General features: G+C 46.6%; 1 protein-coding gene across 1 annotated transcript in view; it reads left to right on the top strand.

The window, feature by feature from the left end:
• Nucleotides 1-15,013, top strand: part of prmt5 (protein arginine methyltransferase 5) — a 108,302-nt gene that overhangs the window by 54,651 nt on the left and 38,638 nt on the right. The window contains exons 11-13 of the mRNA XM_084311687.1: nt 6,914-7,036; nt 9,480-9,655; nt 14,573-14,776. Of these exons, the coding sequence (XP_084167813.1) occupies nt 6,914-7,036; nt 9,480-9,655; nt 14,573-14,776 (503 nt within the window). The remainder of the gene's footprint in view (nt 1-6,913; nt 7,037-9,479; nt 9,656-14,572; nt 14,777-15,013) is intronic.

Below are 15,013 nucleotides of genomic sequence, written 5' to 3'. Positions count from 1 at the left end.
TCGTCTATCGTCCTTTTGTTATTCAGTCCAATAGTGTTCAGGCCTGGTCGTCAGCCTAACCCTCCTCGCGTTAGCCGAAGCGAATGATGATGTGGCATTCTCCCCCCCCCCCCCCCTCTCTCGATGAGAGGAGAGAGTGTCTTCTGTGTGATCTCAGTCCTACTCGCTCTTGGTCTGCCTTACACCCGGAAACACTGTTCGACTTATAGACCTTCGTCGTAACAACGACGGCCCCGCCTTCTGGTTGTCATGTGCCGCGCTGTCATGACAACCGTGTTTAACCTTTACACACATTTCACGTTTCATTAAGATGAACCTCTCTCCCTCCTGCTCTGGGCCTACAGTACACTCGCTCTTATCAATGTTTTGTTACAAGGAATTCAAAACATAACACCCTCGCTGGCAGTGTGCTTGTGAAACCCTGAACCACCGTTCTATCACCGTCTTCCATGCACATTTCAATCTCACCGTTTTAGCTGTGGTCATCTCCCCCCACTCTATACATCACATACATTGAAAAAGCACCCCAAATCCTTCACCCACCAGGACATTTCTTGTTACAAAGACTTAATTTCCTGCATTCTGGTGCAGGCATTTTTTTATTTGTACCCTTTAAATGCCAGTGTTTGTGATGGCATCACAAATTATTGTTAAAAAACAGGCTAGCGGTTAGGTGGTCGAGCGGAGATTGCGTTCGTCACCAGCCCCGGAGCTGTGAGCTTGGTTCGCCTGTTCGAATCCAGCTCACAGCTCCGGGGTTGTCACCAGCTTGGCTGGCCGTCTGCACTGATACAATTGGCTGTATCAGAGGGTGGGAGAAGCTGGCGGGGTGGGTCCGGGTCGTTGTAAACAGCGACTCCTACAGTTCGGTCGGGGCGCCTGCTAAGCGCGGATTGGACGTGAGGGGGATAGTGTGGTCCTCCCACACGCTACGCCCTCTCAATGAGAATCCGCGCTGCCAGGTGAAAAGAAGCGGTGATTGGCTGGACGTGTGTCGGAGGAAGCACGTGGTAGCCTCCACTCTCCCAAATGATCTGACTGTGGGGGGTAAAGCGCAGCGACCAGGAAGGGACTGGGAATTGGCATACGACTAACATTGGGATGGGAGAAAATCGGAGGAAAAATGGAGGGGGAAAAAGACCAACAAAAAAAAAACAGGCTAGCTGATGATAGTATGATTAGCAACAACACTGATTTTGATGGATTTTCAGTTTTTTTTAATGTCAGATTGAAAATAATACAATCTTTTATTCAACTTCAGCCCTGATCATAACACCACATATTCAATTTTTTATTTTTTTTTGGGAAATCATCTGGCGACCCCCCCGCCGCGGCGGCTCGCGACCCTCCTGTAGGTCGCGACCCCGACTTTGGGCACCCCTGATTTAGCTGACGCTTTTATCCAAAGCGACTTACAAGTTCTGTACGACAAGTCATTAGGAAGGGTACAACTCTATCAGCTGAGTAACAATGTTCATCAAAGTGTTGCATGTTACAGTGTAGGTTAGTTTATTAGGACATGTGCATGACAGTAAGGTTAGTTAGGGTTGGATTTATTTTAATTTTATTTTAATTTTTAGTTTAAATGTAAAGATAATGTACAAATAATGTTTTAAAAGTAGCAGCCTCTGCCCCAGCACCGCGGTTCTGATGGGGCTGTTAACCTGGTCCAGGAGGGTGATGTGGATCCACTCACTAGGCTCCACCATCTCCAACAGCTGTAGGCGAGAGGAGAGGAGGACGAGTCAGATCACAGACTTCTAGGTTTTTTGTTTGCTGTGTCTGTGTGTGTGTGTCTTACTCTGATCTCCTGCAGAGGAACACACAATTTACAAATGACAGCGTCCATAAAGAAACCTGTGATTGCATTGCTATAGCAAACTTATAAATCATCAGATATAAGATAGCTAGCACTAACGTTCCCTGTCTCTGCAGTCTTGCCTGCGCCTTAGCCCAAAATGTTAAACTTTTTTCAACTGAGAAAAAAAGCAGCCTGGCTAGAGACCATGGCGCTATACAGACAGTGGACGTTAGCACTAGCTATCTTAACATACCTAATTAATACTCCAGTCTGCAAAAATACGACACTTGGTGCTAATTCACGGAGCTGTAAACACTGGTAGCCTAGCCAAGCTCTAGTGTGCTCTAGTAGGCTGTAAGCGTGGCGCTGTTTACCTAACGTTACTTACAGCTTGTTGGTGGACACGCAGCCTCAACATAATAACTGAAATAGCGTTCGCAGGGCTGTACGCTAAGCTTTTTCACTAGGGGCACACTTGCCCCTAAATGAAGAATTTAGGGGCAAAAAATATTTTTTAGGGGCAACATTTTAAATAACAATTTACCATTATTTATATCGATTGTTTTTGATTTATTTTATATACATTTTTTTTTTATAAAATATATATATTATATAATCATACTTGTAGTTGTATTATCTGCGAGACATCGCCACCACGCAACAAGTCAAAATGCTCGCTATATGCAACCAGCTCCACTGTGTGTGTACTCGAGTAGCCTCCAGCTACGGCCAGGATTCTCCGGAGCTGCAGCTGGACCCTATACTGTAGCCTCCAGCTACGGCCAGGATTCTCCGGCGCTGCAGCTGGACCCTATTGACTATATTCAGCGTGCCCTCAGCTCGAATACGCATCGACTCAGTGTTATAAGACATTGATATCAGGAGCTATCTGTAGCTATTTAGTTTAATGGGACGTTTCGTTTTGAACAGTGAGCTAACGCGAGCTATCATGCACTACTAGACTTGCTGGAGCATTTGTTGATATCAGTAGCTAGCCGGCTGGCAGGCTCACCGAGGTCCCAGTGTCCCACTAGAGACTAGTGTTTACAACAGCCACGGGTGCGGGAGGGAGGAGGAGCAGCAGACGCCGCAGCTCTCTCCGTGTGTCTGAGTTCAGTTCAGTTCGGCTCACTATAGGAGGTCGAACGCGTCGAAAATATGAAGCAATACTAACTTTACTTTTCTTCATAGCTAAATTAATCAGACAGTCAGCCAGTCTATCAGAGTGAGTGCTCAGTCGATTGTTCCCGCTGATCATACCTGCTGAGTGCTCACTGCTCAGCTCGCGTGAGTGATGTCATCGCGTCATCACACGCCTTGGATAATTTAGGAGTGAAATGCGAATGCAAGGCTTGAAAGCACTACACGCAAGCCCGCCCCCAGATAATATTTACCAATCGCAACGGCCAATTAAAGGGGCAATTCGCGATCATCTCGTCGCAGTGTACAGCCCTGGTTCGCTTAGCAAGCATTATCCATGAGACGTTCTGTTTTCCAACATGTAAGCTTACAATACTATGGCTAACTAGCTAAAACGTACCCATGATCCGAGTAGCTGTCATCACTAGGGATGGGTATCGTTAGGATTTTATCGATACTACTACTCCTATCGATACTGCTTAACGGTTCGGTACTTTATCGATACTCTTATCGGTTCTTTTTGGTTATTTTTTTGCAAGAAAAAAAGACAATTAATTAAGAAACAGAATCAACATTGCTTTATTATTTATAAATACAACTTTATAAATAAGTATTATAAATAAATATAATTTCTTCAGCAACAGCAGCAGCAATGTTCTTTTATATAACTTTATAAATAAATATAATAAATTAATATAATTTCTTCAGCAACAGCAGCAACAATGTTTTAAATGTGTCTGACTCTGAATTATAGACTTTTTATAATAAACAACAAATGCAAAAGGCTAACAGAACTGTGACACTCGTTCACCCTATCCTCTGTCATCCTTCCTCTAGCTGCTAGGGAGAAAGGACTTTGGGTGGTGGAGGGAGGTAGAGGGAGGATGTGTGGTGGCCCTGGGCTCACTGGGCTGGGACATAGTGGCTGACGCCTCAGCTTGACGATCTATAAAAAGTTTAGATTGTAGTATTTGTAGCTAAACAATTGTTTTGTTTATTAGCCTATTTGTAATAATTCGTTATTAGCCTAGGCAACTCCATATCTTGGCTTACGGCTGCAGTGGATGCAGATGGAACACTGCGCGCAAGGCAGTCGAATACGCGCATTTCTGCACACTAATATCATGTTTTGCCAACAGATGTTTTGATAAATTGATATGCTCGTATTGCCACCCTTACTGGCAAATGTTTTGTTGCACTTGTGGCAACGTGCATTGTCGGCATTGACCCTTGTAAAGTATATCCATACTTTAGAACGCTTCGCTCTATCCGCCATGATCACGACTCGGTATATAACTCAGTGCATGCAGAGCTGCTGTCTGTGTGCAGCGCGCTATAGCACGGGGCGTCGGGGAGCACTTTCATTAAGGAGTACCCGTATGTAGTACCCGTATGTCTATGTGTAGCACTAGCGAGCGACTCGCGAGGAGTGTGTGTAATAATTGACTCGCTGGCTGCGGCTCGCTTCTCGTGCAGAGACAGAGAGAGGATCGTTCGCAACTTTTAAATAATAATAATAATAATAATAATAATTTCTCTAGAGTATCGATAGCAGTACCGAGGACGTCAGAGCTTATAAATACTCCGGTATTTTCTAATATAGTACCGGTTCCCGTTCAAAACCGGGGTCCGGGGGGCATCCCTAGTCACGGTTCCAGAGTGCTTGCTGCTGCTTTCTTCTTCTTTGTTGTTAGTACACAGAATGCAGTTATGGCAGACAAGGGAAATGATACTGCCCCAGCACTTCCTGTGTAGTGCATTGCAGTTACAAATTAACATTTGCGCAGTTTTGAATGAACGTTACCGGCTCTGTTTTTATACGACGCATCGACACAAAAATTCCGCGTAGACGAGTTTTTATGATCGACGTCGTCGATTATGCCGACTAATCGTTGCAGCCCTATCCACCACAACAGATGCATCGGGGGCATTTGAAGCTTCTCAATGCGACATTTGAACATTGCACAGGCCAAGATATAAGGTTTCAAAGGGTGCTCGATACTGCCACCTGGGAGGATGAGGCCGGTATTGCACTTTGGCATTCTCAGGATGATTCCCCATGTTAACCCCGAGTCTGTGTGCCTGTAATGAATGGAAATATCGAATAAAAGAAATAACGATGAAAACCTGACTATACTCTGGTCTGGCGCTGAACGGTCGGCGAGATAACCCGACTATCCTTGGGTCTGGCGCTGATTGAGTTAAAGACCAAATGTTTTGATTGATGCTTTTTAGCCCATGGACATTGATGTGCAGATAACTACTGCCAACTTCTCAAGTTGTGTGAACTGGGCCATGGAGCATAGACTAATGTTATGTCTCTCTACAGGGTTCTGATGGTTCTGGGTCTCTCTCTCTCTACAGGGTTCTGATGGTTCTGGGTCTCTCTCTACAGGGTTCTGATGGTTCTGGGTCTCTCTCTACAGGGTTCTGATGGTTCTGGGTCTCTCTCTACAGGGTTCTGATGGTTCTGGGTCTCTCTCTACAGGGTTCTGATGGTTCTGGGTCTCTCTATCTACAGGGTTCTGATGGTTCTGGGTCTCTCTACAGGGTTCTGATGGTTCTGGGTCTCTCTACAGCAGGGGTGTACAGTGCGACATATATATCGCACGTGCTACAGCAACAGCTGTCTGTGCGATGGATGGATTTACTTCAGTAGCACTGGTGCGATAGGGATTCGGTTCATATAGATACTCTTATTTTGAAAATCCTGTAGCGGGTCTCATTTCTGCCCACGCGCAGCTCCAGCTAGGCTCCGAAAGCTAGCAACGTTCAGGTGCATATGATACTCTTATTTTGAAAAAACTCTTGTGACAACTCGACAAGTCGTATCCGCCCTATCCGTGCTTCTGCGTTATCTGCAAGCAGAGCAGCGCGTTGGTTGGTTGGTGCGCAGTACTGCTGCGTTAACACAGCAGTGCGCCTACACGTCCCGAAATAAGTCCGTGGTGTTTTTTCTTTCTCGCAACGGGTCAAATGCATCTACATGCTTTGCACCGTCGCCATTCCTTTATGCGCACATCGCCCGAAATTAACATTTATGTACCATTACAATCACTACAACGTTAGCAAGCTAACAAGCTAATCCTGATCAGAGGCGCAGAGCCAGCAGACACAGTGTGGAAAGGGAAATGGGGGGCACTCTCCCCTTCCCTGTGTGTGTGTGCGTGCGTGCGTTTGGAAAGACGATGAAGTCACTAGTCAGGACTCAGGAGTATATTATAGTAAACTGAGGATGGACAGATAATGATGATATTCAAATATAAACAAGTTTCGAGAGGAGTGGAAGTTTGAAGACAGACTAGACTACAATATGATGCGGGGGTGGTGAGTTGAAACAGTGTGTGTGAATGAATGAATGAAAACTTTATTTAACAGATTGCAGAATGGGTACAGTACGGCTCAATACACACAATTGTTAAGGGGATGCAGACCAGAGAAAGACGTTTGTCTTGTTTACATCAGGGTCCCCCATTGTGTGTGTGTGTGTGTGTCCCAACCGACCCCACTTCTATGTTTCAATAAATTATTTGCATTTAAAACTATTAACGCTGACTCATTCCTTCAGTCCACTCAAAATTATGCTAATATTCCTTATGTTGTTTATGATATTAATTGAAAATAGCATATGAGAGTATCATAGTAATAATAACACATGGATACTTGTGCTACAAGATTTTGGCCTGTGCTACAAAACTATCAACCTCTGTAGCACCAGTGCTATGTGCAAAAAAAGTTAACGTACAGCCCTGCTCTACAGGGTTCTGATGGTTCTGGGTCTCTCTCCCTACAGGGTTCTGATGGTTCTGGGTCTCGCTACAGGGTTCTGATGGTTCTGGGTCTCTACAGGGTTCTGATGGGTCTGGGTCTCTCTCTCTAAGGGTTCTGATGGTTCTGGGTCTCTCTCTACAGGGTTCTGATGGTTCTGGGTCTCTACAGGGTTCTGATGGTTCTGGGTCTCTCTCTCTACAGGGTTCTGATGGTTCTGGGTGCAGGGCGTGGTCCCTTGGTCAACGCCTCCCTGCGCGCTGCCAGACTGGCGGAAAGGAAGGTGAAAATCTACGCCGTGGAGAAAAACCCCAACGCAGTCATCACGTGAGTCTGTCTGTACCCGTCTGTACCCTCACACTAACCCAACGCAGTCCTCACGTGAGTCTGTCTGTACCTGTCTGTACCCTCACACTAACCCAACACAGTCATCACGTGAGTCTGTCTGTACCCTCACACTAACCCAACGCAGTCATCACGTGAGTCTGTCTGTACCTGTCTGTACCCTCACACTAACCCAACGCAGTCATCACGTGAGTCTGTCTGTACCCGTCTGTACCCTCACACTAACCCAACGCAGTCATCACGTGAGTCTGTCTGTACCTGTCTGTACCCTCACACTAACCCAACGCAGTCCTCACGTGAGTCTGTCTGTACCCTCACACTAACCCAACGCAGTCATCACGTGAGTCTGTCTGTACCCTCACACTAACCCAATGCAGTCATCACGTGAGTCTGTCTGTACCTGTCTGTACCCTCACACTAACCCAACGCAGTCATCACGTGAGTCTGTCTGTACCCGTCTGTACCCTCACACTAACCCAACGCAGTCCTCACGTGAGTCTGTCTGTACCCGTCTGTACACTCACACTAACCCAACGCAGTCATCACGTGAGTCTGTCTGTACCCTCACACTAACCCAACGCAGTCCTCACGTGAGTCTGTCTGTACCCGTCTGTACCCTCACACTAACCCAACGCAGTCATCACGTGAGTCTGTCTGTACCCTCACACTAACCCAACGCAGTCCTCACGTGAGTCTGTCTGTACCCGTCTGTACCCTCACACTAACCCAATGCAGTCCTCACGTGAGTCTGTCTGTACCCGTCTGTACCCTCACACTAACCCAACGCAGTCCTCACGTGAGTCTGTCTGTACCCTCACACTAACCCAACACAGTCATCACGTGAGTCTGTCTGTCTGTACCTGTGCCCTCACACTAGGGCTGTACCTGCAAGGCAGGCAGTGAGGGGTTGAGTTGGGTGGTTCAGGTGATGGACTTGGAGTTGGGTGGTGCAGGTGATGGACTTGGAGATGAGGTGGAGTTGGGTGGTTCAGGTGATGGACTTGGAGGTGAGGTGGAGTTGGGTGGTGCAGGTGATGGACTTGGAGGTGAGGTGGAGTTGGGTGGTGCAGGTGATGGACTTGGAGGTGAGGTTGGGTGGTTCAGGTGATGGACTTGGAGGTGAGGTGGAGTGGGTGGTGGACTTGGAGGTGAGGGGTGGAGTTGGGTGGTTCAGGTGATGGACTTGGAGGTGAGGTTGAGTTGGGTGGCTCAGGTGATGGACTTGGAGGTGAGGTGGAGTTGGGTGGTTCAGGTGATGGACTTGGAGGTGATGTGGAGTGGGTGGTGGACTTGGAGGTGAGGTGGAGTTGGGTGGTGCAGGTGATGGACTTGGAGGTGAGGTGGAGTTGGGTGGTTCAGGTGATGGACTTGGAGGTGAGGTGGAGTTGGGTGGTTCAGGTGATGGACTTGGAGGTGAGGTGGAGTTGGGTGGTTCAGGTGATGGACTTGGAGGTGAGGTGGAGTTGGGTGGTTCAGGTGATGGACTTGGAGGTGAGGTGGAGTTGGGTGGTTCAGGTGTTGGACTTGGAGGTGAGGTGGAGTTGGGTGGTTCAGGTGATGGACTTGGAGGTGAGGTGGAGTTGGGTGGTTCAGGTGATGGACTTGGAGGTGAGGTGGAGTTGGGTGGTGCAGGTGATGGACTTGGAGGTGAGGTGGAGTTGGGTGGTTCAGGTGATGGACTTGGAGGTGAGGTGGAGTGGGTGTCGTTAGCTTAACGGTGGAAACGGAGGACATGGCAGTGGAGAATTTGTCCCAAGGGGGAGTATGTACAGGATGAAGAGTAGGGGGCCAAGCACTGAACCTTGGGGGACACCATGAGTGACTGGGGCTGTGGAGGATTTGCAGTTGTTTATGGAGATGTAGATAGACGGGGTTCGCACAAGGTCCTTGAAGTGCTTAAAGTGCTTGATTTTTTTACCAAAAAAAGTCGAGGCCTGGAATTCCTTAAACAGCCATTTTTTTAAACAAGGTGCTTAAAAAGTCCTTGAAATTCAAATCAACCATTCACATTGAAAGTGTTGTTCATCCATGATAAAAAAAAATCTGAATCAAGAATGTTATTTTTATTTTTTTAAGTAACTTTGTCGGATTTTTTTCTATAAAAAAACAGCATTTAAAAGTGAATTTGTTGAATTTCATTTTGATGTCTGGGAACTGGAGTTTGGAAAAAAACTAGCATGAATCCGCAGCCAGTGACCGTGTAGACGCATGTGTGCATACATTCTCATACACACACACACACATTTGACCTCCACGCCACATTTCAGCCTCCTAGGTCAAAGACCGTTGCTAGAGGGAGGGGACACAACCAACCAACAGGGCGAGCTATAGAGTTGCTGGACGTAGCTGGAAAATGTATGCGGTGAGAAACGTCAAGAGACGAGGCCTATGAACTCTGTCTCACCTGTGATCCGTCCTCCCACAGGCTGGAGAACTGGCGCTTTGAGGAGTGGGGCGACCAGGTGACGGTGGTGTCATGTGACATGCGAGAGTGGACGGCGCCCGAAAAGGCGGACATCATCATCAGCGAGCTGCTGGGGTCGTTCGGTGACAACGAGCTGTCCCCGGAGTGCCTGGACGGAGCGCAGCGCTTTATCAAAGGTACACAGCGCTTTATCAAAGGTACGCAGCGCTTTATCAAAGGTACGCAGCGCTTTATCAAAGGTACGCAGCGCTTTATCAAAGGTACGCAGCGCTTTATCAAAGGGACGCAGCGCTTTATCAAAGGGACGCAGCGCTTTATCAAAGGTACGCAGCGCTTTATCAAAGGTACAGAGCGCTTTATCATAGGTATGCAGCGCGTTATCAAAGGGACGCAGCGCTTTATCAAAGGGACGCAGCGCTTTATCAAAGGTACGCAGTGCTTTATCAAAGGGACAGAGTGCTTTATCAAAGGGACGGAGCGCTTTATCAAAGGGACAGTGCTTTATCAAAGGGACAGAGTGCTTTATCAGAGGGACGGAGCGCTTTATCAAAGGGACGGAGCGTTTTATCAAAGGGACGCAGCGCTTTATCAAAGGGACGCAGCGCTTTATCAAAGGGACGCAGCGCTTTATCAAAGGTATTTGATTTGATTTGATTAGACATTTTTTAAAGATACAAGATTCCAGAAAAACGTCAAGGATGCTACACAAAAAAGTCAAGACTTATTTCCATTGTGGTCCTTGGTCTCAGACAGACAAGCAATACAAAACAGGACCATAAATAACAATTTGACAAACTACATACCATAGTCCCCTCCATACTCATAGCCAAGCTCAGGGACCTGGGCTTGAACTATGACCTCTGCCAGTGGGTCTTGGACTTCCTGACTGGCAGACCCCAGGTGGTGAGAGCAGGCAACTGCACCTCCTCATCCATCACCCTCAACATAGGGGCCCCCCAGGGCTGTGTTCTGAGTCCCCTCCTCTACTCCCTGTACACACACGACTGTGTGGCTCAGCGGAGTAGCAATACAATCATCAAATTTGCTGACGACACAGTGGTGGTGGGCCTGATCTCTGCCAACGACGAGAGGGCCTACCTGGAAGAGGTCAAGGTCCTGGCGGGATGGTGCCAGGAAAACAGCCTCTCCCTGAACGTCAGCAAAACAAAGGAGATGATTGTGGACTTCAGGAGGTCGGGGGTCAAGGACTACAGCCCCCTCAGCATCGACGGGGCACCGGTTGAGAGAGTCAACAGCTTTAAGTACCTCGGAGCCTACATATCCGAGGACTTGACATGGACCACACACATTGACAGTGTTGTGAAGAAGGCACGACAACGCCTCTACTTCCTCAGGCGCCTAAGGAAGTTCCAAGTCAGTCAGAAGATCCTTAAGAACTTCTACTCATGTACAATAGAGAGCATCTTGACTGGCAACATCACCTCCTGGTTTGGGAATAGCACTGCACAAGACCGAAGCAGACTACAAAGAGTGACACGTTCAGCCGAACGCACAATTGGAGGGGGGCTCCCCACCCTCCAGAACATTTACAACAAGCGTTGCACGGGCAAGGCTAAGAGAATCATTAAAGACTCCAGTCACCCGAACAACTGCCTCTTTGAACTGCTGCGGTCAGGCAAGCGATACCGGAGTCTCAAGGCGAGCACAGAAAGACTCAGAAGAAGCTTCTATCCCCAGGCCATCAGGCTGCTAAACGAACAATGAACACTACACAACAACAACCACCAAACGCACATAGCACACACATCCACATGCACACACTCACTTTAAACAAACACACTGTAGCACCCACTCCACACACTTTATAGCACACACCCACTTTAAACAAACACACTGTAGCACCCACTCCCCACACTTTATATTTATTGATGAAGGATTGCACTACAACTCGTACACCTTACTGTAAATTGTACCTAAATTGTACCTCATCCCATTTCTGCTTTGCACTATATAGTACTGTACATTAGTACACTGCATAGTATTGTATATTATATGGTAACTCAGAACATTGTACATATGTCTATACCGAACACTGTGACCTCATTTTCTTCTTCTAAATTACATGCTATACTATGTTATTTGATACTATCTTGTCTAGCACAGTCTCTGGAGCGTAACAGTAAGAAGCATTTTGTATGAAAGTATTCTGTACTTCTGTATGACAACTATTAAAGAAACTTGAAACTACATAGACATGAACATTTTAAAAGCAGTACAAACATAGCCACAGGCAACAATGTATCAGACACCATTTTCATGCATTTTAAAATCTAGTTTTGGACATTGTCGAGGAGCCAAGATTTAACTTTTTTCTTAAAGTTGTGCCGGCTACTGATGCATTTTAGCTGTGAAGGTAGCAAATTCCAATTTGTGGCTCCCCAGAATTTAAAAGAACATTTGCTCATATTAGTTTTGAACCTTGGAATACGCAGGTCAGCAATGCTGGCTCTGGTGTTATGGGTATGCATGTCCCTGTTCCCCTGAAAATAATTTGTAAGATAAGAGGGGGCCCTATTATTATAAATGTTGTGAACTATGTTGAGCTGAAGTTGAACGGACCTGGCTTCCAGAGGGAGCCAGCCCAGCAACTGGAAGTGGTGTTTGCCCACATGTGCTCTGGAGGCTAGTCCTTGAGTTAATCGGATGAGTAAGGTAGCTCCAGGTCCTTCTTTTCTCTGCACATTGCATCGGAAAACGGATAATTTAGACAGTAGAACAGGAAGCACTCGTGAAATCATAGTCCTGAGAAAGAGGAGACCCAGGGCTTTCAATGCACGTTTACATTTCATAAAACTACACTACCCAGCTCACACCAGCTGACAACAAAATATTTTTTCTCACAAGCATTGGTGTGATTATCGTGTTTATATCTCACGGGTCGAACAAACCTCTACGTTATTGCCATAAAATACAACGTATATAGATTTTTGACTCCGCTATCGTCATTATACAAAAGTAACTACTTGCACTAGATTTAATTTGTGGTCTTTGCTGCCCTCTATCCGGCACCTGGTGGTACTACATTGAGATTTAACAGTGGCATCCGACGGCTTTCAAATGATTCCTCACATGACCCTATAAAGCCATTCATAGGCCTTGCATTTTATATTCTACATTCATATTGCATGTCGGGATGGCAAAATACTGTACTGTATCTACAAAAAAAAATGTAAATGATCTGCCTTTTGTTAATTTGCTTAGCGATTTACTATACTTGATCTGAAGAAGTTGCTGAATGACCTCAGTGGCATCTTTCAGCTTTTGGTCATTGTCAGCATGGTGTTATTCACTGTCAAAGATGGGGGGGGGGGGGGGAAACATAATTTAGATACCAAGAACATGCAAATGGCCCTTGTAGAAGTGGAGCAATCTTCCATTTACTTGGGTGTGTAAATATTAGGGATGCCCCGATCACGTTTTTTGCCACGATCGTCTTGAGCCATATCGGACGATACCGATCCGATATCGATAGTTTTTGATAAAAAGTAAAAAATAATAAAAAATCTATTTTATATATATATATATATTTTTTTATAAAATATATATATTATATAATCATACTTGTAGTTGTATTCTCTGCGACACAACACCACCACGCAACAAGTCAAAATGCTCGCTATCTGCAAACAGCTCCACTGTCTGTGTGTACTCGAGTAGCCTCCAGCTACGGCCAGGAATCTCCGGAGCTGCAGCTGGACCCTATTGATCACATTCAGCATGCCCTCAGCTCGAATACGCATCGAATCAGTGTTATAAGACATTGATATCAGGAGCTATCTGTAGCTACTGCTAGATAACGTTAAGACAACGCCTCAGTGAACTATTTACCGTACTTTTCGCACTATAAGCCGCACCTGACTATAAGCCGCAGCAGCTAAATTGAATGATGTGTACATATATAAGCCGCACTGGACTATAAGCCGCAGGTGTTTTAATGTTTAATTACCATATGTAATTAGCTTTGGGACACAATACTGTCTGACAAATAACAAGCATTAACTCATTTACAAGTTGTATTAAGTTTAGCAAATAAGGGAACAGATAAATAACCTTTCAATGCAGTCAAAAAAGCAATATTTAGATGTTTACATTTTCGAGTTTGGTCACGTCGAGTCACATATAAGCCGCACCGTTATATAAGCCGCAGGGTAAAAAAATGGGGAAAAAAGCCGCGGCTTATAGTCCAGAAAGTACGGTAGTTTAATGGGACGTTTCGTTTTGAACAGTGAGCTATCGTGCGCTAACGTGAGCCAACGTGAGCTATCATGCACTACTAGACTTGCTGGAGCATTTGTTGATATCAGGAGCTATCAGTAGCTAGCCGGCTAGATACCGTTAACAATGCCTCATGTAGTCACTGGGTCATTTAGTTTAAATGGGGGACCCTGATGGAAACAAGACAAACGTCTTTCTCAGGTCTGCATCCCCTTAACAATTGTATGTATTGAGCCGTACTGTATTGTACCCATTCTGCAATCTGTTAAATAAAGTTTTCCATTCATTCATTCATTCATTCATTCATTCATTCATTCATTCATTCATTCATTCATTCATTCATTCATTCATTCAGGTAGCCAACGGCTCGGTAGTTAGCCAACGTTAGCTCACGTCGCATGCACTACTAGAGCAGACTGTTGCCCGAGGCTCCTCCTTCTCCTCCAGCCCCTCCTGCACCCATGTAAACAATGGGTGCGGGAGGGGCTGGAGGAGAAGGAGGAGCCGTACACTGCAAGCAGCACTGTGGAGAGAAGAGCAGGTGAGAACTTCGCAGAGAATTGGATCATGTTTTCCGTGTCATCGATCGGTTTTGACGATCTGCGAAAATAAAGCATTATCACCGATCGCATATTTATACTGATTATCGGCCGATAACGATCGGTGGCCGATCGATCGGGGCATCCCTAGTAAATATGGCTAGGGCTTAACCGGTTAATGTCGAGCCCTTCATCCGAGCTACGTAGGTGAAGATGCTTCATGTTGAAGCTCGATGCCTTCCACGCTTCTGACTCATCCTGTGTCTTTTTACTCTGCGGCCTTTCTCTTCTTCTTCGTGTCATGTGTTGTTCTCCCAGACGGTGGCGTGAGCATCCCCTGCTCCTACACTTCCTTCCTGGCTCCCCTGTCCTCCTCCAAGCTCTACAATGAGGTGCGTGGCTGTCGGGAGCGCGACAAGGACCCCGAGTGCCACTTCGAGACGCCCTACGTGGTGCGCCTGCACAACTTCCACCAGCTGGCCGAGCCCCAGGCCTGTTTCACCTTCGTTCACCCCACCACAGGTAGAGCTGCTCCACCTCCACACACCACAGGTAGAGCTGCTCCACCTCCACACACCACAGGTAGAGCTGCTCCACACACCACACACCACAGGTAGAGCTGCTCCACCTCCACACACCACACCTCCACACACCACAGGCAGAGCTGCTCCACCTCCACACACCACACCTCCACACACCACAGGCAGAGCTGCTCCACCTCCACACACCACAGGTAGAGCTGCTCCACCTCCACACACC

This window comes from Notolepis coatsorum (assembly GCF_963971535.1).
Source record: "Notolepis coatsorum genome assembly, chromosome: 4".
Lineage (NCBI taxonomy): Eukaryota > Metazoa > Chordata > Actinopteri > Aulopiformes > Paralepididae > Notolepis > Notolepis coatsorum.
This window is presented reverse-complemented; position numbering and strand designations above follow the sequence as displayed.